Genomic DNA, 26,083 nt, shown 5'->3' with positions numbered 1-26,083 from the left:
TGTGTTTTTATCTTTTTTTTTTTTTTTTTTTTTTTTTTTTTTTTACATTTCTGATTTTTAAGAGGCCATTACTGCATCATATCAGCCCACATCAGGGGTAGAGATGATCAATACATTTTTTTTCAATATGAAGAAAAATTAAATTTTTCATGTATATACTCTCACAGCTACATTCTTTGCACAGGGAACCATTTAGTCTATATCTAATAACCTGGTTCATTATAAAAAACGCTTTTGAGATTGTACAGGCTTCTAAAACCAAGTTAGGAAAAGCGTAGGCATTGCAGCCAGTAGGATGCTTGATTGTCTGCATGTGTCCCGTGGGAACACTGGATGGGTGAGTTTGCCACAAGCGCCACCCAGTGGGAAAAGTGACTTCACAGTTCCTTGGGTGAATAGTTAAAATCAATGGAAACAGCCTGAGGGAGAGAGTTGATTCTGGAGAGCAAATCATTTACATATGCAGAGCATATAATTTATGAAATATAGACATAGGTGTACCTTCCCCTTAATCTTTGTCCAAAAGGCAAAAAAGTGTCTTAAAAAGGAACCCAACCTCTTTCATCATGAAATGTAAGATGCATGCAGTGTGGAAAACAGATACACATGACTTAGCAGAAAGCACCTGCCTGTGGAGTCATCCTTAAGCTCCGGACAGGAAGGTTGCGCTCCCCTCGCTTGCCGCTGCCACTGCTGCGCACCCATAGCGCTTACCGGCCTGGCTGAAAAGCTACAGCTTCTGTGAGACAGCATAAGAGAAAGCAGAGGAGTCTGAGGGCAGGTGACTCGGGAGTTTCGGTTAAACAGGAACACAGAACGCCATTGTTTCTCTCAAAGCTTGTAAGGCTAGACATCGACCAGAGCTGTTGTGATAGTACCTGCCACTCAGGTTAAACACTGCAGTTATTTGGTTCCTCCAGAAAGTATTAGATTCTGAACGATGCTTTTGAAAGTGACTGCAGAACTATTACACGTCTCTGATGCACACTAGTAACTTGTTTCCACACAATTCCAGGACGTTAGCTTATTGCCAGTGGGTGGACAATCTCAATGAGACCCGGAAGATGCTGTCTCTTAGTGGTGGTGGTCCCTTCAGTAACCTGCTCAGGTGGGTCGTGTGCCACATAACAAAAGGAATTGTGAAGCGGGAGATGCACGGCCACGGCATTGGCCGCTTCTCGGAGGAAGAGATTTACATGCTGATGGAGAAGGACATGCGGTCTTTAGCAGGGCTTTTGGGTAATGTACCACACCTTCTATATTTTCTGTGCTTACTGTTGCATGACTAGTAGAGTGCTGCTGGTTTACAAGCTTAACTTGGTTGGGGTTTTTGCTCCCACATGTATGTAGGTTGCATTTCCACCATTTAACAGAGTCCTCCAATTTCCAGGAGCGATCTCTGGTATTAGGGGTATTAGGTTTTAGTGTAGTTACTGAGGTCCCATGTGAGAACATGTGGAGCACACTTCAGCATCAGGACCAGGCTGTAAGGGATGCTGCCATTTCCCAATGTGTTGTGAGGATAGGGTAGTTCTGAGCAAGGAACTTCTTCTATTTATAAATGGGTCTGGCTGGTTGTGAGCACATCTGCAAGTAAAGTTAGAGTTGGTGACAGTCCGGCTTCTGACCATTTTTTTTTTTTTTTTGCGTGTGTTTGTGTTGACACTTGTCAGCTTCTTATACTGTTCATTTTGGTGTGTATTCTTAGTTTTCTTCTTCCTAGTGTGTTTTATCCCAGATTTTGCATTTTATTACACATCATAGGCTGAATTATGTCTGGGAAGCCTTTTAGAAATGCACAGGGCCTTAAATGCCCATGGGCTAGTGAGGATGGACATATTCCATTCATCAGCTGGTCACTGATAGCCCTAGGTTTTGGTAGTTCTGCACTGGGCAAGCTTGATTCTTGGCTATGACAGTTCACAAAGAGACTGCTCAAAGGAAGGGCCTAGATGTGAACCAAAGCCCTCTAATATGGGGAAATTAAAGGGACCAAGTACTCAATGGGACTTCTGGTTTTATTATCAGAAGTTGGTTTTGTTCACGAACCTTCCCTCCTGTGGAGGCCATGATTTCCAGATCTGTCACCACCCTCATCTTAGAGCATGTTAGATTCCTTGCCTCTGTGATGGAGTGGGGTATGGGATTTGTTTTGTTGAAATCTATCTGGTGCTTTGGAAGTGGAGGCTCAATGGGCATAACCTTTCTTGCAGAATCATCTACATTGACCACTCTATTGTTCCACATTCCACATACTTGCTGGACCTGGAGTCCTCCCTGGAACTCCATTTGGTGCTTTGCTCTGGGAATTGTGGTCTGTGAACTATTGACTTCAGATGACCAGCCCTTAGTTGGGTCCTTCTTCCTTAACAATGACCGTGTCTGTGTCTGACTCACTCCTCTTCCTCTCTAGTTTACGCTGTTGGAAGCCTCAGCAAATAAAGAGTTGAGTCTCAAAGTTATTATGGCAAAGATTATGCCGGTAAAAGCCTTTAACGATTGATTTCTTAACCAGAGCATTGGCAAATAACACTTCACTAGAGTGTTTCTTAGGGGGCTGGGTGAAGGCAGTAATGAAAACTGACACGTTCTCTAAGCACTCAATGACTAGACCAATGCTTTGTTCCCAATTTTGGGGCGACAGTGGGCAAATGCATCACTGGTGGGTAGACTGGAGGCCCCGTAGGCATGGTATTTTGCCCTCACTCAGCACATTTGCTGTGGTTTCAGACATCAGTAGTTGACTGTGGTCTGAATTAAATAACAAATTTAATATTTGTTAATTTTAAGTTGGGTGCTATTCTGAATACCGTGATGAATTCTCTTGGTCCTACCCTGTCTAGCCCAGGCCGTATATGAATCCTCTCTGTCTGGCAAGCACTCAACACAGTTACTGCTTGCTGCCACCTGGTAGCCACAGGTCACTGTGGGAGGTGTTGCAGTGCTTGTGTTGAAGTAGCCTCTATTTCATGTAATTACAGTATTTGCACTTAACTTCATTAGAAATACTGTTTTCTAGGAAAAAATGTGTTTGGAACAAAAACCTTCTTTCTGACTTTTAAATGTATCAATTATATAAGTTTCAGAAGGTTCAGAAAAGTACAGAGAAGGAAAACAAGTCAAAATAATTTTGTAGCCTGTTGCTAACCAAAGTTACCATTTGATGTCTAACTTTTTAATACTTTTATATATAGTTCTGAATCATGTACTTACGTACATACATTATTTTTCTTTTCTTCTACCTTTTTCCCATTATTAAGTGTTCTGTACCATGTGACTGTGTGCCTGATATCATACTCGATGCCAGGAAAAGTTACCAGATAAACTCCGCTTTGCCTACTGCTTGTCTTATACTTTGGTTCTGTTAGTTCCGAGTCTACAGATACATTCAAAAAAGCAAACGGAAAATAAGACAGCATGAGAATAAGATTTGTACAGCTGCATCTATTATTAACAAAGGGACTCCCAGCTGTAGGCATTAGGTCTGCAGTGAAAGTCAGAAAAGACCATGGAATCCAGGACAAAGTCAAATAACACTACCCATTTGATAGATGAGGAAACTGAAGCCTACAGAGATTGAGTAACTTTCTGAAAGCCACACAGTTAGGTAGAAGTGAGGTAGGGATCCAATCTGGAAGATCAGGCTTAAGACATTATTTTCTGAGTCCTTGCATGGCTTGGGTTCCAGAACCCTGGTTAAGGCGATGAGGGAGTAAAGAAAGCTCAGACACACGCAGAAAAGCTGGGGTTGGGTGGTGTGAACTCGCTGATGGAGACGCTGTAGCCCCCCAAGTTCAGTGTGTTTATTATATAGAGCTGAGTAAGGAGTCAAGGACTTAGGTTAGGTGATTATTGTGGGAGCAGTTTCTGGGGGGAAGCAGCCGCAGACTGTAAATATGGGGTGAGGGGACAAAGCCACGGTAGACATTTTTACACACACTATCAATAGCCACACATGAGCCAGGAGGGAAGGCTTTGCCACTCCCATGGGGCTGAGGCACTGGGGTCCTTGACATGGCCGTGCCTCCATTAACAGTACACATTCACTCAGGACTTCACTGGCTCCCTACTACCCTACTACGACCCTACATTTCTTTATAAATTGTGCTTTAAAGTGAATTTTTATTATTTCAGGCTGGCATCTTTAGAAAATTCCCTGAAATAGGCAGAGCTTGAACTATCAAATTAAGAAGTGGTCTCTAAAGTACTGTTTAAGAATGTGTTATTTGCTTGATCCTAGAAGTGGACTATGGAATGATTCCTTGTTGTTTGGGAATGTAGCTCTGTTGCAGAGCACTTGTCCAGTGTAAGACCCTGGGCTCCACCCCCAAGACTGCAAACAAAACAAAACAAAACAAATTTGGCTATGTCTGTAAATTGAGGTTGTATCCTTTCTTGGGAGGCATGCTTTTAAGAGCCTGATCAGATAAGAGCCAAATGATAAATGTGATTTATAAATGGAAGTGAGAAAAGCTGATTTCCAGAAAGCATCAGTTGCTTAATAAAAAATTTATTGTGCATTTTCTAGTGTGAAGTATTTCTTTTGAGCACGAAAATAGCTCAGGGTTTCTTTGGTCTTCAGCCCTTGTTGACATCAGGTTGGCACATTTGTAAGAACTACATGTATTGGCTATTTTAATAAATATCTGTGATCTTGATTATTTAATGAAGGGTAAATGATGCAAAGAAGTGAGTTCTGCCAGAGGCAGCTTCCTCCCATCTTCCTAAGCATATGTAATTACAATGTGGTGCAGTTTTACAAAATGGTTATGTTGTGTTGTTGGATAAAAGGAATAGTTTAATTCTGTTTTTCAAGTAAACAGATACTTGTCTGGTCACTTAGTTCTGGGTTAAGTCATATATAGAAGATTAAACTATTCTCAAAGAACAACATAGAAAAGCATTTGCAACAAGAAACAGAAAATCTCTAGCCCTTGTGGGCTAACCAACTTACCTGTGGTTCTCAGACTTTCCAAGTCACAAAACAATACTGTATTTTGATGCTTTTGAAAAACAGATTTTGTAATGTTGACCATAGTTTGAAATGCACTTCAGTTTCTTCTCTAGAAGTTCTACTAGTTTCTAAGGCTCATGATGGAGTAATAGGTTGCTGGCTGTGAGATTTGGATTTGGTGACCATCCATCCATCTGACCACTGTATGTGTATCTGATCATGATGAAGCAGTATAGACTGTTCTATTATAGTGCTTCTTTGCTTTTAATTGGGCATCTATAGGTCCTGGGTGGTGAAACAATCATTATCTCATTTGACAGTAGATGAGTAACTGATAAATGGAGTTTGTTTGTGAGATGGAATCATATATGGGGAGAATAATTAAATCCATTTTCAGGCATGGGGACCAGACTGCATAGGTGGTGGTTAATAGTCACTGTCTGCACATAGTTAGCAGACAGCCAAGAATAACCTCAGGATTTCTTGATCTAAGAATTAATTCTGAGCAAAATATTAAATTTGTGAATCCCTTTTTTTCTACTTATGGTCTTATGTGGCATAGTCTGTTCTAAAGTCACCATGTAGCAGCATCTGGCCTTGAACTCCTGATCCTCTTGCCTCAGAGCCCTGAGTATTGAGATTACTGGCATGTGCCATCATGAGTAGCTTAAATTATGGATATGTTTAAATGATGGCGACAAAAAGAGTAACAGCCTCCAATGCCCCTACAAGACCCATTTCCTTGGCTAGAAACACAGTAGGAGCATGTATTTGTAAAATTGAGAATTCAGAGCAGCTTCTTTTATCAAAGAGGCATGCACTGACTCGCACACTGAGATCTTTGTGAAGGGCTTAGATGAACAAGTTTGACACAGCTCTGAGTTACCAGGGCTGCCATGAGAAATGCATACTGTTGGCAAGCATTTACAAAATCACTCACTTGTGAGAGGTGTCTCCACGAAGAGCAGGATGCAGAGGGGGCAGTGTTTGGGGTAGTGATTGTGGGCAGGATATGGTCATTCCCAGAGACTTCTTTGGGGGTGGGGGTGACATTTAAACTGAATGCTGAAACATAAGCCAGAATTAGGCAAGCATGTGTGTGTGGAAGGAGGGCAGGGCTGTGATGGTGAATTAAATAGCATGGGATAAGAAAGGAACACCATGTAAAAAGATCTAGAAATCAAACGCAGCTGGGGGCATTCAAAGACTGAAAAGGTGGCCAGGGTGCTTAGAAACTTTACAAGAGCAGAGGAGGGTTAGTAGGCAGAGGTAGGCAGGGGCTGAGAGCATACGGGTGTTACGGCACATAAATATTTTTGTGCTTCTTGTCTGAGAGCAAAGGACCATGAGAGACTTAAAGGAGAGAGGTGGGACCTGGTGGAATTGCTCAGCAGATAAAGGCATCTGTTCCCAAGCCTGGTGAGCTGATTATGATCCACAGGACCCCCATGGTGGAAGAGAAAACCAACGCTTAAAATATTCTGTGACCTCTGCACATGTGTGTTGACACGTGTACACACACATTCACATGCAGAGAGAAAATTTAAAAAACACAATAAAAATAAAGTAGGAATGTTGCATTCCCTATATATGTTTAGTGTGATGGTGGAGTGTGTGTGTGTGTGTGTGTGTGTGTGTGTGTGTGTGTGTGTGTGTGTGTAAGTGAAGAAGAGGGTTGTTACTGCCCAGGAAAGATAAGAGGGTATTGGGACCACAAACAAGCTGGTAGGGTTGGGCAGACAGTCATGGATTATGGCTGAGCTTAAAGACAGAACTGGGAAAGCTAGTCATTTGTGGAGGGGAGTGATGCTACAGAGCGATAATGAGTAACCAAGTTGTGGACATGAATGTAAAGGAAAAAGTAGCTGTTCACAGAGCCAGTGTTGGAGGGGGATGTAGGCAGATTTTTCTGTCCCATCAGCTTGCTCCCAAATAACCACATGGAGACTCCTTATTAATTATGAAAGCTCGGCCTATAGCTTAGGCTTGTTTTTTAACTTGACCCATTTCTATTAATTTATTTTCTGCCTCATAGTTTTGTTACCTTTACTTTTCCCAGGTTGCTTTCCTGCTTCCTCTGTGTCTAGCTAGCAACTCTGCCTTTTTCTTCCCAGCACCCTCTCTGCCCTGAAAATCCTGCCTAGCTATTGGAAGTTCAGCTTTTTATTAAACCAATCAGAGAGATAGATCTCCACACTGTACAAAAAGATCATTCCACAAACGGGGACTTGTGATTATAGGTATGGATGTGCTGTGTCTGAGACAGACACTTGAGTGGAGATGAAGTATGCGGTAAAGGGAGCTTGTTGTTAGTGGATAAAAGGCAAAGAGTTTATCAAGTTGTATTAGAGCAGTTGTGTAACTAAGTGAATGGAATTCTGATTTCATGTGACACAGATGGACAGCTTAGTAGAAGCTGTGGTTAGTACTGTTTGGCCACACACGCCTACAGAAATGATAGTTTCGGGCAGTGGTGGCGCGTGCCTTTAATCCCAGCACTCGAGAGGCAGAGCCAGGTGGATCTCTGTGAGTTCGAGGCCAGCCTGGGCTACCAAGTGAGTTCCAGGAAAGGCACAAAGCTACACAGAGAAACCCTGTCTTGAAAAAACCAAAAAAAAAAAAAAAAAAAAAGAAAGAAATGATAGTTTCTTCAAAGTGTTGAGCTGTGGTGTGTACATCAGTGTGAGGAGGTGCGAATGCGGTGGCCCGAAGGGTGTGAGATAGCTTTAGGAGGTAAAGTTGGTTTTTTAGTGGCTGCAGGGACAAAGTCTCTTAACTTTCTTCCAGGTAGAAAGTTGACCTGAACTCTGAAAGAGGTGAGAAGGTTACCAGAAAGCTGTTTTATGTCTTCAAATAATGAACAGACTAACATTGCAGTTAACTGTTTTGTCTACTGATTTTGTATCAGTTATGCATAGTTGTTAATTAGGTGCTGTGCTAAGTCTATGGGATGCTTAGGCTGTCTAGATGCTTAGGCTCCAGCTGCAAGACCCAAACTGTCATAATATGTGAAGATGTCCTATCTGATCTCAGAAGCCTCTTGTCATCAGTTAGCAATAGGACAAGGTCAGAAGATAGACATAGGAAATCGTTTTTATTTATGAGGGGAGGGGCAAGTAGATCTCTATAATGAAACAAAATGCTCAGGTGAGTTATTAAGGAGCCGCTGGATTTACAGAGAGGGACCCCTGATTTATTCTGCACGAGCTGCACCGAAAGTCACAGTATCTGCTTAGCTCGGCCACTAGGTGGGCCATTTCTAGATTTCTTCATACTGCTGGATGCTGTGACATTCTGGTGGGCAAGGGAACTTCCTCCTCTGTAGAAAACATTTGCTTTAAGATCGAGGCGGATTCATGGCAGGCTGAACAACTATATCTTCATAATGCTAGTTACCTGATAGAGTGACACCATCCATAGACAGCTCTCTGGGGACAATGCCTGTCATGTTCAGTACTTTTCTCAATGACTTGTTTACAAGTTTGGATGGAAAAGAATCAAAGTTTGTGCAGTAACAAGATGAAACCTAGGAGGGGTAAATGTTCGGTTTTGTAGTTAGGTCCAGAAATTACATTGCACTTATTCAGAGCGGGGAGACCCATATAAAAGCAGAGCACTGGGAGACTTCGGTTGCTTTCTATCTTAGTATGTCTCCAGTGTCAAAGGAACACTAACAACTTAGTTTGGGTGGGTTGAGAGATGAGGTGGCCCAGAGAGTGAAGCGCCTGCCTGAAAGCATCGTGACAACTGAGGAAGGATCTTGTGATAGGTGGTGAGATGTTTCTAGATGGTCTCTCCAGTGCTCATGGCTGCATGGTTTATGTTCATTCTCTAAGGAAGAAGAGGAGAGTTGTTTTCCATGGAAGTCAGAGGGCAGCTTTTGGGAGCTGGTTCTCAACTTCCACCTGGCTGAGGCAGGTCACCCTTGTTTCTGCCACTGCTTTGCAGCCGAGTTCTGGCTGGCTGGACACCAGGCCTCCCGCTGATTCTCCCAGGGGTGCAATGCAGATGTGAGGGTCCTGTCACTCGATGAGCCATCTTCCTGGCCCCTGAATTTTCTTCTTTTGTTTTTTTTCTCTAACGATTTTGATTTGGACAATTGAAAACTTTGATCTTTTTAATAAAAGTTTTGATCAACATATACTAATTATGCAAACTTATGAGGTACAATGTGATTGTTTTTTGAAATGGGATCTTTTTAAGATGACTCAGATGTTCTTGAGCTCAGATGTGGCTCCTGCCCTTGCTTCCCCAGTAGCTAAGATTATAGCAGGCGCCGCTGGACCCACTTAACGTCACATTGATCCATGTATATATATTTTTTGACGTAGTGTATTTTCTACTTGTTTTTTCTATTCTATTTTAAAAAATACTTCATTTTTATTTTATGTGCATGTATGTAGCGCTGCATGAGCTTATATGCACTGTGTGCATGCAGGTGCCTGCGGAGGCCTGAAGTGGGTGTTAGGTCTCCTGAGGTTCTGGGAACCAAACCCCAACTCTTGGTAAGAGCAGTAAGTGCTCTTAGCTGCTCAGGCATCTCTTTAGCTCCCTATTCTGCATGTCAAACAAAAGAACATTACAGAAAGAAATGCCTGGGCTACCTTTGTATTAGGCCTTGACTGGCTGCTGCTTGGAGCACATTGTTCCCAGTGAACACAGTGGAGAAAGCCTCCCAGCTGGGCAGTGAGAGAGGATGAAAGCAATAGTTTGTATCTGTACACACTCTAACACATCCAGTGTGTGCTGTGAACTCAGGCTGGCTGTGAAGAATAAAGACGTAGAAATAATTGTGCCCATCAATCTAGCCAAAAAGAGAAGATCCTCATAGAAAAGAAGAAAATAATAGATATTAAAAAGAATGTTCTGGAACCTCAAAGCCATGCTTCATAAAAGAGGTTTTGAGTGATCTCCACACTGTGGGGGCCTGGCCGCTCTTTCAAATCACCTGGGAGGTGTGTGTAGCCTGGTAGACAGCCACCTTCACAGCCCCATGGCGGCTGGGTAAGTCAGCATTCCCAGCGGTGTCTATAAAGACAGAACTTGTAAGCTGAAAGCTTTGCTTTCTATCATCTATGTGAACGCTACATCCCACTGATCAATCTGTGTGTTTTGTTTGTTTGCTGATTGGTGGATGGTCTAAACAGGTCTGAAATCTGATAGAGTGGGGACTTGGCTGTTGAGGGAAGGGAGGACTGGGTAGGAGACAATTGCAAGGGCACGTGAGGGTCTGTGCGTTGGTGCCCACTATAAGAGAGAATATTGTAGTCTTTTATTAGGGAGGGGGTCAAATTAGAACAAATCCGGTTTACTTCAGTGCTGTTGAGAAAGTGACCTTGATTGGGTCTATTCACATGATACTTAACCTGGCTTTTCCTTGCTTCCATATAAAAAAAATCTGTCAATATTAACTGTAGATTTAAAAATTAATAAGTATTTGCAATAATTCTTTGCCTCTTAAAAATTTTAATAACCTATTGACTCCAAATAGTGCTGTCCATGTACTTCTCTGTGTGGGGCCGTCCACTGGAGCATGGTTGATGTACCAGGAGCCACATCCTTAAAGAAAACTGGCTCTCCTCCCCCAGAAGACAAACTGCCCATAGCCCCTCCGTTATGGATGGAGGGTCATGGATTCCTTTCCTATTCATACTTGAGTGTTGACAGGCTTGCTCTTGTGTAGGAACCCACAGCTGCCATGAGCTCTTGAGTGCAGTGGTCCTTTCATGTCCAGAAGTCTCTGTTTTGCTCCAGCCCTTCCTGACCTCTGCTGGCTCATACAGGTCTTTCCATCTCCTCTTCCATGATGGTCTCTGCCCCTTGGGGAGGGTGTGTGATACAGATCTCTCATTCGTGGCTGAGCACTCCATGGCTACTTATTCTTAGTACTTTGACCAATTGTGTGATTCTGCAATAACCACCATCCACTGCATAAAGGAACTTCTCTGATGAAGTCTGAGAGCTGCACTAGTATGTGGGCAGCAACATACGAATTCAGAGGGCAGGTTGACACTATGTCCATTTAGAAAATTACTAATAGTAGGCTCACTTCTGGGAATTAAAAAATTGTATTTACTTATTTTATTTGGGGTGTGTGTGTGTGTGTGTGTGTGTGTGTGTGTGTGTGTGTGTGTGTGTTTGTGTGCATGTATGCATGAGCTCGATGACATACATATGAGGAGATCGGAGGACAACTTGTGATACTCGATTCTCCTTCTACCATGTGGATGTCAGAGATGGAACTCAGGTCATCAGGTGTGGTGACAGTGCCTTAACCAGCTGAGCCATTTCACCGGTCCCTAACTGCAGACTAGGGTTTTTTTTTTTTTTTTTTTTTTTTTTTTTTTTTTTTTTTTTTGGTGTGAGTAAATTTTAGACAGCATTTTTAGAAGTACTTTGCAGATATTCTGGCCTTAAACATGCTGGCTACACACATCTTCACAGGCATTGCTTCTAAAGAGCAATCCAGCTGCAGGCGACTATTCTCCATGGGCCTCCTGGTTTGGAGAACATTTGGAACCTGCTTTATGAAACATTGCTTTGAGATTCCCAAACATCCCCTTTAATATTCCTCCTTTTACTTGTATTTTTTAGTCAGATGGATATGGATAATTACCTCTCAATCTTTACTCCATCTTGTTCAGCTGAGGCAGCAAGTGAGGTTCAGAGGGGCTGAGCAATGGGTGTGGGCCATTCATCTGGCGACGGGGTCTTCTGCCTTAGTGTGCCTCTGTGTTTGCACTGGTGGGTCGTTAAAGTCCCAAGTAAGAAAGGCATTGGTTAGACCTGTAAGTCCTACTTTTTCCTTTGTTAATTGAACTCTGGTGAGAGCTTAACTCTTCAAAGGACCATACTGCAAATCTGTGCTTAATGATTGAAGGGCAAGGGAAGATTTTAACATATTGATTAATAACTGTAAATTGTGGTCTGCTCTCTGCTGAAAAGGCTGCTAGATCACCTCCTTAGGAAGTACTAACTCCTCCTCATTCCAGACTTCCAAAGGGAGGAGGGGGGATAGATAGCCTGAGGGTTAGTGATCCTGAAACAGTTTTGGATTGTGAGATCAGGCCTCGTTTGCATGCTTCAGGGGACAACACAGTTGGAACCTCGGTTTGTGGTTTATTTTCCATTCTCCTCCTCTGCCTTCTCCTCTTTTCCTTTTGCTGTTTTTCAGACAGGGTCTTTCTTTGTAGTCCAGGCTGACCTTGAACTTGTTATATTCCCAGGATGTCCTTGAACCCATGGCCACCATCCTGCCTCCACCTCTTGACTGGGATAACAGGCTTCTTCCACCATCCCCTCTTTTCCACTTTCCCTGTTTGTATTTCAGTTAGTAAAAAGTATGTTGGTGTGAAGAGTATGTTGATACATGGTATGCACACCAAAATTTGTTTTTAGAAGAATAAAACTAAATATGAATAAATATTGAGTTCCTAGAAATCTTTGCAATGTATTAGTAACACAGATTACTTGATATAATTTATGATAAACTTCTTTGTTTTATTCTGAAATATTCTAGCTTCTTCTTCCTTAGAGAATAGGATTTAACTTTGTGTTTACATTTTGGGGTTCAATTCCTAAATGAATCCACTTGTAGTGTTGTGCCCATGTCGCAAGACCCCCAAACAAGACCACCACAGAGCCAATATCTGATGCAAAACACAAAGGGGTTTATTGACAACAAGCAAGCTCGGGCTTGGTCCGCATCAGACATCTGACACAGTGGGTAGAGGAGGACGGCCCCCAGCACTCACTTTAAGGGGTTTATATAGGAAAGGTTTACATGCAGCTTAGGATTAGACCAGGGGGTCAGGGGTGAGGTAGTTCTTTGAAGTTACTGGCTGAACTATAAGCCTGAGGTTACTGATGGCTAATAGGATTCAGGGTATCTATAGAGACATAAATTTTACTCCCTATGTCCTGCTTTTGTTGAACCCAGGATATATACATTCAAATTTATTGTTCCGGTCCTACTCTCCTCTGAGGTCAACTTCTGGTCAGTTGAGCCCATTACTCCCCATATCGTGTTTTACCAAGTCCACACTTAGGCATCTAGTTTGTATGAGGGTTAGAGTCTCTAACAGTGGAACAAAGGCATGGAGCAGGAATGGCGGAGTGCTCACATATTAAAACAAAAGTAGGAGGCAGGGAGACACAGGAGTGGTACTGGTCTTTTGAAACCTCTAAGCCTGCCCCCAGTAACATACCTCGTCCAACAAGGCCATGTCTCCTTATCCTTCCCAAATAGTTCTACCAATTGGGAGTGATTGTCATTCAGACTGCCACAGTTCGCTCCTCCAAGTTAGCACTCCCTGTCTGATTTGGGTTGATATGGGTAAAATTAGTTAGGTGATGACCCTTTCTATCCTCATACATTTGTGAACACTTTTGCTTCTTGTTCAACCTAGTTTTATCTATATTTATTTAAATTATTTAATTTGTACTAAAAACATGAGAAACTAATATTAAGACGTAGAAAGAATTTATATAGCTTCCATTATTCTGTAGTTTCCTGGAGGCTTCATCTCACGTGCCAGCTCTGCAGCTCACAGGTCTCCTGAGGAAGTATGACTGGTCTCTTACTATTCTGGGTGATTCCTAGTTGTTGTGTATAGCAGCCAATAAACCCCGAGGGCACCCTCCTGCATGCCAGCACTATGCCAAATGCCATTCAGGAGCATTAACTGCTCACATTGGTGTTCTCCATGAGCAAGCTAGGAAGAGGGATACCCGGCTAGGTAAACAGTAGGGCTTGGGTTTGAACTTAGCGAGTCTGGGAGAAGCTAGCAACCATTGCTGAGCACGTTTCAGGCTTTATCTTGCTTATGCATGCTCTCTGGCCCTTCCTGTCTTTTCTTTACAGGTTCATTACATATTGATAGGTTCAGATTTTGTCCCCCTGCCCCACTTCTGCTTATCTCTCACTGCATGCTCCCACACATTTACTTTCCATAGTGTTCTTCTCTCTCTTGAGCTTCAGGTGTTTTCTAGCTCTTCACTTAGATATCTATAGACTCTTCCAATGGAGTAGATCTTCAGTCAGGCAGGACCTGTCACCTTCCCACCAAACTAGTGCCCCTATGACCTACCTCCCTTGGTGAATGGGAGCCTCATCCAATCATTTGCTCAGATGATCAGAAATTGCTTTCTCTTTGTTGTCTGCCTCTGGCTTCAAGTCCTTTACTTGTCTATTGCTGCCTTCTTTCTAAACTCATTTTTTTTATCCAGTTCTTGCTTGCTGTATCTGAACAACATCTGCTGTCTCCATGTTTCAAAACCACACTCAACTTAACCCTCCAAGCATATGCCTTAACTGTTTTGCAACCTTTAATTATCTTTTTTTTTTTAAAAAAAAACTACATCTCTAGGTCCTTCTTAATATTTCTGTGTAAATATCATCCCCCCAGTGATTATTTATAGTTACTTCCTGTGATGGAAACTCCACGAGAGTTTGTTTATTCTATTCATTTCTGTATCTCAAGCCCCAGAGCTGTGCCCTGTATACAGTCAAAACAGCACTGACAAGAGCTGCCATTCATGCAGCACACACAATGCATGTAGGCAAGCAGAGACATGGGATGTAATACATACCTTCTTAGGAACACAGTTCAACGTAATTTGTGTATTATGAATGTATTATATATGCTGCAATATGTGCAAAACTACTGAATATAAGTTAGATATGTGTCCTAGTAGTGATGTGATGACAATGTTTTATGTAGGTTTGGTGAGAATTAATTGGAGTAGAGTGAGTGAGTGTGTGTGTGTGTGTGTGTGTGTGTGTGTGTGTGTGTGTGTGTGTGTGTGTTTTTTGAGTAGAGAATGTTTTCATTAATCCTCACCAAAAGCACCAGACAATAGACATTATTCTGACTAGTATTACCGGTGGTATAATTATGTCTGGTTTGTAGAGGGGGAAGACCCTGGCTGTAGAGATGCTTAGTAACTGATTGCTCCCTGGGAAGACTGATAGACTTCACTGTCCCAGTGCTCACCAAATTCTGTAGTCTCCTGCCTGCTTCTGAAGCTGTGGTAGAAGCGCCTGCTGGCTTGTCTGGATCTGCTCTAGCTTCACGGCTGCTGTCCATTTTAGATCCTAAAATGTAAACTAGAACCAAAGCCCTCCACTGTCCTTGGCTGAAATTGAAGCTCCTTTCTTTCTTACTCTAACCCTGCTCTCATTATGTCCACGTTCCCACGTGTCCCCATGTGCAGCTGCCACACTGTAGAACGCTTACTTGCTCAAGTTCACTGCATGAGCTCTCTCCCATGCCTTGCTTGATACTTACCTCTACTTAGACATTTTCTTTGTATTTTCTCTCCTTCCAACCTCATGGAACTATGTAGATTGGTTGTTTCTCCTCTGAACAGCTTCATTTTATATATGAACCCATTGTGGAAGCACCATTCACACCCGCTGATGGTAAGGGGTATTCCATCTCGTATGTGCCCCTCTCCTCCACTTTCTCCTAGCCTTGCTCATGGACATCATCATGTTGAAAAAAATTTGCTGACCAGCTTTCCTGTGATCTTGGTACCTACTAAAAGACCCAGTAAATAGTAGGTGCTAAGTAACTGTGGGGGCAGTGAACCCTGATAGATGGGGTAGGCCCAAATAATCCAATGGTTATCTTGAATACTTATGAAGGTCCTTGCTCAGCTCCTACGTTCTAGACCCTATAGTTATGTGATATTAGATATTGAAAGGAATCATTTTAATGTACAAGATTTAAGGACAAAGTATTGTACACTAGTTTCCATTCATGTAAGAACAATAATATTTTCTGAGTTTCTTTAGTGCCAGGCACTGGCCAGGTGCTGGGAGATGGAGTTTAGAACTGAGCCAGATCTCATTATCTACAGTGGTTTCTGTCTTTCCTGAATTTAATCTCTAGACAAAGCTCCCAGAGAACCATTCTGATGGAACTATCATGGCATATTGGTACCAAACAAGCCCCTCAATAGTTGAGTTCATTTGCATGTTAGCATTGTCTGTGTCTGCTTGTTTTGAGACAAACTTTTCCCATGTAGTTGAGGGTGCCTTGAACTTGAAGTCCCCCTTCAGGCTTCTGACTGCTGGGATTACAGTGCTATGCTTAGTCTCAATGTCCATTTTTAAATATTGTTGTGAGAGCACAGTCTGTGTCTTAGTCAATGTTTTATTGGTGCTGGAGAAGGAGCCAAGAATTTTAAATGTGTGTCAGCAGGTAGCAGGAACACACACACACACACACACACACACACACACACACACACACACACACACAGAGAGAGAGAGAGAGAGAGAGAGAGAGAGAGAGAGAGAGAGAGAGAGAGAGAGAGAGACTGCCTTGCTCGAGCGTTTGAAACCGCAAAAGCCCACCCCTAATGACATATGTCCTACAGCAAGGCCACACCTCCTAATAGTGCACTCCCTGGTGACCAAACATTTAAATCTATGAGCCTATGAGGACCATTCCTATTCGAACCACCACATTCCGCTGTCTGGCCTCCATAAGCTTATATAACCTTATCGTAATGCAGAAATGCACTCAGTCCAACTTCCAAAATCCCCATAGTCTCTAACAGTCTGACCACTGTTTAAAGTCCAAAGCTCAATGTCTGTTTAGGGACTCATGAAATCCCTGGATTGTAATCCCTTGTAAAATCAAAAGCAAAAAGATGGTCACATGCCTCCAACAGGCAGTGGCACAGGACATTCATTGCCATTCCAAAATGGAGGAAAATGAGCACAGTGAGGAATTACTGGATCAAAGCAAGACCAGAAACTAACTGGACAAAGTCTAAACTCTGCATCTCCATGTCTGATGTCAAAGGTCTCTTCAGATCTCTATCTCCTTTCAGCTTTGTTGACTGCAACATACTTTTTTTTCTCTTGGGCTGGTTCCATACCCTGTTAGCAGCTTTCCTTGGCAGGTATACCATGACTCTGGCATCTCCAATATCTTGGGGTCTCCAAGGCAATCCAGGCTCCACATTCACTGTTTCACACAATGGCTTCTCAGGGCCTCCATGCAGGGACACCCCTGATACATGCCTGGCCTTAGTGGCTTTCCTTAGTCATGGAGGGAGATTCCATAACCCCTCTTTCTTGTATCCTTGACTCTAAAGACTGAACCATGTTACTGAAGCTGCCAAGTTCTGCTGCTTGCTGGGGCTGGAACATGGCCCCTTCATTCAAATACATCACTAGCTTTCTAGTTTTGATGGTTTCCTTCACTGCCTAAGATTGCCTGTCCTGGAACTCACTCCATAGACCTGGTTGATCTCAAACTCACAGATCTGCCTGCCTGCCTCTGCCTCTGCAATGCTGAGAATAAAGGCTTGTGCCACCACATCAGGCTCTAAACTTTTCTTTAATTCCTTTTTACAAGTTAGAAGGTTAGCTGTGTGGGGTCTTGAAATGAGGTCTCCACTCCCTTTATTTAATCTAGCATCAGGTTTTTCTTTAAACTTTTTATCTCCTTGAGCACTGGACTTGACTGCAGTAAGCTTCTGGTGCTCCTTTTCTCCTCCACTGTATGTTTTGTATTTTACATTTGCTCATTTTCATTGTAGATCTCTGTAAGTATGGCCACTAATAACCAACCAACACAATCAATACTAGGCTGTCTTGAAATCTCCTCTGCCAAAGCTGTTAATCATAACTCTTCAGGTAGATTTTTTTGTGGACAAGGGCAGAAAACAGGCACATTCTTCATCAAAATATCATAAGAATGGTCTCTAGGTCACATACTAATATTCTTCTCCCTTGAAACCTCTTGAACTAGGCCCCCACAGTTGAAATTACCCTCAGCACCATTGTCTTCCATGTTCCTACTAGTATGACCCATTAAGCCTCACTTAAAACATTCAACTGCTCTCCTAATCAAAAGTCCCAAAGTCCAGCCGGATGGTGGTGTACGCCTTTAATCCCAGCACTCAGTAGGCAGAGTCAGACGGATCTCTGTGAGTTCAAGGCCAGTCTGGGCTACAGAGTGAGTTCCAGGAAAGGCACAAAGCTACACAGAGAAACCCTATCTCAAAAAACCAAAAAAAAAAAAAAAGTCCCAAAGTCCACTTTCCTCCAAACAAAAGCATAGTCAGGCTTATCATGGCAATACTACTGTCCCTGTTACCAGCTTCTATCTTAGTTAGAGTTTCTACTGCTATGAAGAGACACCATGACCACAGCAACTTATATAGGAAAATATTTCATTGGGGCTGGCTTACAGTTTCAGAAGTTTAGTCTTTTTATCATCATGGCAGGTAGCATGGTGGCATGCAGGCAGGCATGGTGCTGGAGAAGGAGCTGAGAGTTCTACATCTAGGTCAGCAGGCAGCAGTAATAGAGAGAGAGACACCCCCAGTGACACTCTTCCTCCATCAAGACCACACATATTCCAACAAGGCCACACCTCCTAATAGTGCCACTCTCTGGTGATCAAGCATTCAAATCTATGAGCCTGTGGGGGGCATTTTTAGTCAAACCACCACAGTCTGCTGTCAAACATTATAATTTAAGGTTGGGTATAGTTAATACCTTCCCCACACCTTTAGTCAGGTGGTTTGTTTTTATTATGAAACAGAAAAATAGAACAACAATACAATAAACACCTTTATATCTATCACTTTAACATTTGGACACACTTGTGTCATTGGTGTCTGTGTGTGTGTGTTGAAAACTTTTAAAAATGAATGAATGATATAGCATTTACTTTTAAACCCTTTTGACTATAGCTCAGTGGAATAAGGATGTTTCACTCCTGACACAGGCACCTCTAGAAGGTACCAGTGATCCTGGGGTGCATCCTCTGTGACTTCTCCCTGGAGGAGCATAGGCCAGACTTACTTGTTTGCTTCTAAAAACTGAATTATGAAAGAATCAATGGGGTTCCTAAGCTTTGATTACATAAGATGGTGGTCTGTCCTAGGCCTCCTGTTCTGGCCATTGTTACTTTCTTCATCACTTGCACTGACAAGCCAGCTTTGCTATACAAAGGAACATGCACCTAAGAAGAGTTGTCCTTACCCAAGAGCCAGTGAAGAACTGAAACATACTAGCAGCTAAACGAGCAATTTTCTTTTTAGTAGATCTTCCCCAAGTTAGCCCTGATGTATTGGTCAGCTTTCTGATACTGTAATAAATAATGGAGACATCAACTTACTGTAGCTGAAGTTTTCCTGTGTCCCTCCCAGTCTGCAGCCGCTCAGACCCAAGTAAACACACAGAGGCTTATATTAACTATAACTGCTCAGCCTTTAGCTCAGGCTAACTAATAACTAGCTCTTACACTTAAACTCAGCCCATTTTTGTTAATCTATATGTCGCCACATGTTCTGTGGCTTTACCTGTGTGCCATTACATGCTGCTCCCTGGATGGTGGGCTGGTGTCTCCTTCTCCTCAGCCTTCCTCTTCCCAGCATTCTCCTTTCTGCTTGTTCTACCTATACTTTCTGCCTGGCTACTGGCCAATCAGTGTTTTATTAAACCAGTGTACAAAAGCATTATCCCACAGCAACTTACAAAGACAGAAGGTTTATTTTGGCTTACAGATACTATTCATGGTCAGGTAGATTTATTGCTTTTACCCTTTTGATAGTAGTGTTGGATGGCAACGGTATGTAAACATGTCAAAGTGAGACTGCTCATTTCATGGTGGGAGGAAAGAGGAGACCAGGGAAGGAGGGAGAGAGAGTGAGAGAGCAAGAGATAGATAGATAGATAGATAGATAGATAGATAGATAGATAGAGACATCTGATGTCCCTTTCAAGGGCATGCCTCTCCTGACTTAAAGATCTCCCACTGAAGTCCTGCCTCTTTAAAATATTTTTTTTATTCATTTAGTTTTGTTATCTCCCAAGAGAACCCCTCTAGGGGTGGACTCTTTAATACATGGGCCTTTGGAGAACATGTAAGATCAAAACTCTCACACCTGGTTGGTATCTTAATTGTAGATTGTGAGAAACCCTGAGCCAGTGGCACCGAGATAAGGCTTCCGAGGTTCTGGGCCCATAGACTCGAGCTCATTGAGCAAGGACACTTGCCACCAAGGCTGGTGACCTGAGCTCCGTCACCAAGATCAACATGGTGGAAGGAAAGAACCAACTCTGCAACTGGTCCATTGATATCTACCAATACTCCAAGGCACAAGTATTCTCTTTCTCTCTCTCTCCCTCTCTCTCTCTCTCTCTCTCTCTCTCTCTCTCTCTCTCTCTCTCTCTCTCTCTTTCTCTCTCTCTCTTTCTCTCTCTCTCTCTCTCTCTCTCTCTCTCTCTCTCTCTCTCTCTCACACACACACACACACACACACACACACAAATAAATAAATGAAATTAAAAATAGGGCTGGGCATGGTGGCATACCTTTAATTACAGTTACTCAGGAGGCAGAAGCAGGTAGATATTTGTAGGGTTTTGGCTTTTTTTTTTTTTTTTTTGCCATTTTTTCTTTCTACATCCTGACTGCAGCCTCCCCTCCCTCCTCTCCTCCCACTCACTCAGAAAGGGGCAGACCTCCCATGGACATCAGCAAAACATGACATATCAAGTTGCCCTTAAGACCCCACCCCCTGTATTCAGGCTGGGCAAGACAAACCAGCATGAGGAATAGTTTTCCAAGAGCCAGCCAAAGCACCAGGGACAGCCCCTGCTCCCATTGCCAGGAGTTCCCCACAAATAGACCAAGCTACACAACTGTCACATATATGCAGAGGGCCTAGGCTAGTCCCATGCAGGTTCCCTGGTTGTTGTTCGGACTCTGTGTGTTCCCATGGACTAGGGGTGGGTAGGTATGGGAACCTGAGGGATTGGGCTGTGGGGCAGGTGGAGGGGTAGAATACTGAGGGAGATGATTGGAAAAGGGGGGCTTTACAGAGTCAGGTAGAAGCCTGATGGAGGTTTTAAGCCAACCTGCTCTACATAGCAAGTTTCAGGACAGTCAGGGATATATACAGAGACTCTTGTCTCAAAAAAAAAATAACAACAACAAAAAGTTTATTGTTGTAAGCTGCTAAATTTGGGGGGGGGATAATTTGTTAGTAGCTTACAGTAACATTCTAATATAGCCTTAGCTCCATTAATTATAGTGGGCTCTTTTATTCAGCTGCTAAGTTGTGGAGAGTAAAGCCAATTTGTCATCGGTCCTAAGAATGTTTGTCCAATTATTGATAACTAGCACTGGATCTCGGATATTTTCAAATTGTTTTGATAAAAGACTACATCTTTTAGAAGTAGCATCTCACTGTTTAGTCTCTGAGAGACTCTATTATTGCCACCATTCTGAGCCTAGCAGGAGTACTCTTATCTTGACTGTGAAGAAACTGGGACTAATTCTAGGATTACAGAGCATGGCATGTGGAGGTTCTTTCTGTGGATTCCATGATCTTGGAGAAGGGGGTGTGTATGGGGGGGCTAGGGAGGGGAGGGAGAGGTGTAGCCATTCTTAACTTTTTCATAGTCCAGACATAAGCAAGAAGAGCATCAGCTAGGCAATAATGAAGTCTCCCACAGAGTGGGAGTTAGAGGTTCAGTACTGTACTTGCCAAGAAGCCTCATACAAAACTTTGGCATGGTGCCCATAGAACTGAGGCAGCATAGGACTCCTATGTTTAAAGACAAGGCAAGAACTTGGGGAGACAGTTCAACTGCTTACATGCTTCCCATGCAAGCGTGAGGACTTGAGTTTGACCCCCAGAACCCATGTAGAAAGCTGGGTGCAGAGGCACATGCTTATATTCCAGCACTGGGGAAATGGAGACAGGGAAGTCCCTCGAGTTCAACTGTCAGCCAAGCTGTTCTAATCAGTGAGCTCCGATTCCCTCTGAGAGAGCCTGTCTCAGAAACCCCAAAGTGGAGGGATGGTTCCTAAGGAGCAATGCCTGAGATTAGCCTTTGGTCTCAACACATATGTGCACACATGTACACGTGTTTGCACCTGTACCTGCACATGTGAATTCCCTGCCCCCCACACAAAGCAGCTGGACTTCCTTCTCAGGAACCTGTGCTCAGGGATTTGATTTGTATATGGTTTACCACTCTAGGCAGGTCCACTGGTGCTGATTGTTAAAGATATTTACCAGGTTTGCTGCTTACACAGATGTAGAAAGTGATTGAAGATCTTGGATTCCATCCAAGGTGACACATGCTTTTCCTAATTGAAGTAACATCCAGGAGCATGGCATCTGCTTGTGAAGCTGAGCTCTTCTGGGCCTGATGATCAAATACAAAGACACTCACCAGGGTCTGCTACTGTTCTGCTTTCTTAATAGAAAGGCATGCTCCTTGTAGAAGGTTCGGAAATAAAATTTCAGCCTGACATTGCGTTCTGTGTAATAGGTTCTCTCATTAAGCTAAATTTGGAGGTTGCCAAATGGTCTGTATAAGGAGAGAGTCTGAATAAAGAGACAGACAAGTGGATTCATTGTGATGCCCAAAACAAGGCAGCCAAGGCAAGAATGAGGGAGCCTGCCTTGATGAGTTCAGTTGCATGTTTTATAGTCTTTAGCTTCAAGACTATATTTGGGAATTCAAAACTGGGGAGGGACATTTGACTCTTATGACTTAATTTTCTCTTACACTTATTTGTGTGTGTGCACATGCATGTGTGTGTGTGTGTGTGTGTGTGTGTGTGTGTGTGTGTGTGTGTGTGTGAGAGAGAGAGAGAGAGAGAGAGAGAGAGAGAGAGAGAGAGAGAGAGAGAGAGAGAGAGAGAGACACGGCACACATACGGAGGTCAGAGGACAACTTGTAGGAGTTCTCTTTTTCACCATGTAGGTTGCAGGGATTAAACTCAGGTTGCCAGACTTGGAAGCAATCGTTTTTATACAGAAAACCATCTTTCAGCCCCAACTTACTTGACTTTTATAGCTTTCAAATTGCTCTATTGCAGCCAGATGGATCCTCAGACCCAGAAACAACACTATTTAAGCAATATGGGAACAGAGAAACAAGTCTGGTTAGTAGTGAGTTAGAAACACGGGTCTCTTTGTTCCAGATGCTAGCTGTAGACGTTAAGACTTGAGGAGCTGCTGTTCAGTGGTGCTGAATTGCAAGAAGTGAGCCTCAGAATCTTTTGGCCCTTCCAACAAATACTTTCATCATCCAGAATTCCCACAAGTCTGGTCTTCTGTATGGGTGCAACCCTCTACCTACATTTCCTAGGTTGACAAAATATGCTTGTGGGTGCTTTGAGTGTATGGAATCCAGAAGGTGCTCAGACACATCAAATAAGGCGAGATGAACAAAGCCCATTTCTTATAGTCAGGGGACTCATGCACTACCTTCTGATCCTCAGCAAACTTCAAGAGGTAGGATATCAGCAAAGGAAAGACTGGAAGGACAAGGAAGGGTGATTGGTGGTGGTGGTGAATGGAGGTGATGTGGAAAGTTCATATAAGTTAAAAGAAATTCTTTCTGAGAATCACACAGAAAATTAGAGGACTAGTTATTTACTTTAGTGTGGCAAGAAGGCATTACAGTGCCTTCTAGTCTGTCTCCTTACCCACCTTTATTTCCCCCAGATTTTGAGCTAGTTAGTGTAACTAGTTTGAGAGTTGTCAAAGTTGATGAATTTAGCGCTGAGATTTACCCAAGAAGTGTATAATAACCTCATCGGAAAGAAAAGCTCATTATTGTTGAAAGAACTGTCTGTGTGGTGAGTATGGTGTTTGCTGGCAACACCATCGATGGATGCCATATGTATTATTTCAGACAGAGAGTGGTTTGATCAGGAGTTTAAGGGAGAGCAGAAAGCAGGTTGCATTTTCCTACAGTGTTATCTTCTAGGAGACTCAGAAGAACCGGTTGATGGCTGTGTTTTCTGGATGGACAGCTCCAAGATTACCGAGACTCTGGGCTTTCCTTGGGGCAACACTCCAAATCTGTGATTCTTAACTTTCCTTTAATTCCCGGTTAATTCAAGGCAAGAGAGGGACAATTTAAAACATGAACGGCATCCATTTTCACTTCACTGGAATTGTCTGCTTGGAAATTATTAGTGTCAAGGACAGGGAACACTGGGGGTAAAACATATAATTGCTCTTCACCATACATTGATAAAAATGAGTATTTGAAAATCTTTCTCTCTTGCAACTGTATTTTTGGGTACAGCCATTCATTTCTGCTACATGTAGTCTGGAATTCTGTAAAGCTGCAGAGATGTGATGAGAGTGACTGACTGAAGCTGGGGAAAGACTTAGTCAGGGAGGAGGGGCGTGCTCTTCCCGGTGCTCTGAGGAAGCCTTGCAGTGTGCCATCCCAGAGTGATGTGGGAAAACAGGTGATCAGCTCTCCCTTAGGAGTATGTTAGTGGAGCTAGGCATGGATGCCACGCTGTACATTCTTTGTGTAGTCCCAGACGAAAGAATGGGGAGTCCTGAGGAGATGTATCTAGTCTAATATTTAAGAACTAGCTGTGGAATAGACTGCTGTGCCCACCCTGAAGGTAGAAGTCTTCAATGGAGTTTGGACATATCTGGTAGAAAAGTTAGAAAAGGGATTTTTGTATTGGGAGAGACACTGAACTGATTCTTTCGGGAAGCAATTACTTGCATTGATTATTAGTGATAAGTATAAAATAATTCCTTCTTTAGGGTGGCACCTCTTAATTTTAAAGTGCTTTTGCGTTATACTTTTTAATCTCTATGATAGTTCTCTCCATTCTAAGAAAGAAAAGAGATAAAACATAATTATGGTGAGAATCACCATAATTGATGGTTTCTATTGGGATGGTTACCAAATAGACAGAAAAGTAAAAAAGGTTTCCTGAATTTCAAATGGCTTCAAAACTATTTGAACAGATAGGACACACACATAAGACTACAAGATGGCCCATGCCATTTACTTAATGAATAATTGGACTAGTGGTTTTCAAAATGTAGTCCCTAGAACTGCACTTATTTGCATTAACTTGGAGTCTTGTTACAAATAGTAGGTACATATAAGTACTGCATGCTAATCAATTATGAGAAAAAGTCATCCTGAGTGAAGTAACCCAAACTGAAAAAGAAAAACATGGTATGTACTCACTCATAAGTTGATATTAGCTGTTAAATAAAGGATAACTATGTTACAATCCACAGACTCAGAGATTCCAGGTAATAAGGAGGGTTCAGGAGGGAATGCCCGGATCTCCCTGGGGAGGGGAAATATAAGAGGTTTTGTGAGTGAACTGTAGATGGGTGGGGATTGGAATATGAGCGATCAGGTTGGGGGCACAGACAGGGAGAGTACTGAAAGAGACTACTGGAAAGGGGGGACATTTTGGGGTCAGGTAAAAAGTTGGCACAAGGGAATCTCTCAGGAATCTATAAGGATGATCCCATCTAAGACTCCTAGCAATATCAGATAGGTAGCCTGAACTGGCCATCTCCTGTGACCAGACAAGACTTCAAGTGGAGAGAGTGGTAAACCAACTCAATCACATAACCTTTGACCTAAGATCTGTCCTGCCTACGGAATGTGCTGGGGTAAGGGCGGACTAGAGATTGAGGGAGTGGCCAACCAATGACTGGTCTAGCCTAAAACCCATGCTAGGAGAGTTAGCCCACCTCTGACACGTCCTGGAACGCTGCGACACACAGGCTGGATGACCCAGAGACCTAGGATAGAACCAAACACAACTGGAGGAAAAAAATGTCAATGTAATAATGCCTAATGGTATTCTGCTATACTGATAGATTGTTGCCTACATCAATTATCATCAGAGAGGCTTTATCCAGCGATTGATGGAAACAGATGCAGACCCACAGCCAAACATTAGGTGGAGCTCAGGAAATCCTCCAGAAGAGGGAGAGAAAGGATTGTAGGAGGCAGAGGGGTCAAAGACACCACAAGAAAACCCACAGAATCAACTAACCTGGACTCACTGGGGCTCACAGAGACTGAACCGACAATCAGTGAGCCTGCATGGGACTGACCTAGGGCCTCTGCACATACATATGTTACATTTGTGTAGCTTGGTCCTCTTATGGGGCTCCTAACAGTGGGAATGGGGGGCTGTCTTAGACTCTTTTACAGTCTTTTGGGACCCTACTTCTTATACTGGGTAGCTTTGCCCAGCCTTAATACTGAGGAAGTGCTTAGTCTTATTGCAACTTGATATGCCATGTTTTGTTGATATTCATGGGAGAATTGCCCTTTCCTAAACA

General features: G+C 42.9%; 1 protein-coding gene across 3 annotated transcripts in view; it reads left to right on the top strand.

The window, feature by feature from the left end:
* Faxc (failed axon connections homolog, metaxin like GST domain containing) overlaps nt 1-26,083 on the top strand; it is a 74,837-nt gene that overhangs the window by 22,352 nt on the left and 26,402 nt on the right. For all 3 annotated transcript variants that reach the window (XM_052718112.1, XM_052718110.1, XM_052718109.1), the window contains one exon: nt 1,016-1,239. In XM_052718112.1, the coding sequence (XP_052574072.1) occupies nt 1,016-1,239 (224 nt within the window). The remainder of the gene's footprint in view (nt 1-1,015; nt 1,240-26,083) is intronic.

This window comes from Peromyscus californicus, unplaced genomic scaffold (assembly GCF_007827085.1).
Source record: "Peromyscus californicus insignis strain IS unplaced genomic scaffold, ASM782708v3 Scaffold_5__1_contigs__length_169319896, whole genome shotgun sequence".
NCBI lineage: Eukaryota > Metazoa > Chordata > Mammalia > Rodentia > Cricetidae > Peromyscus > Peromyscus californicus.
This window is presented reverse-complemented; position numbering and strand designations above follow the sequence as displayed.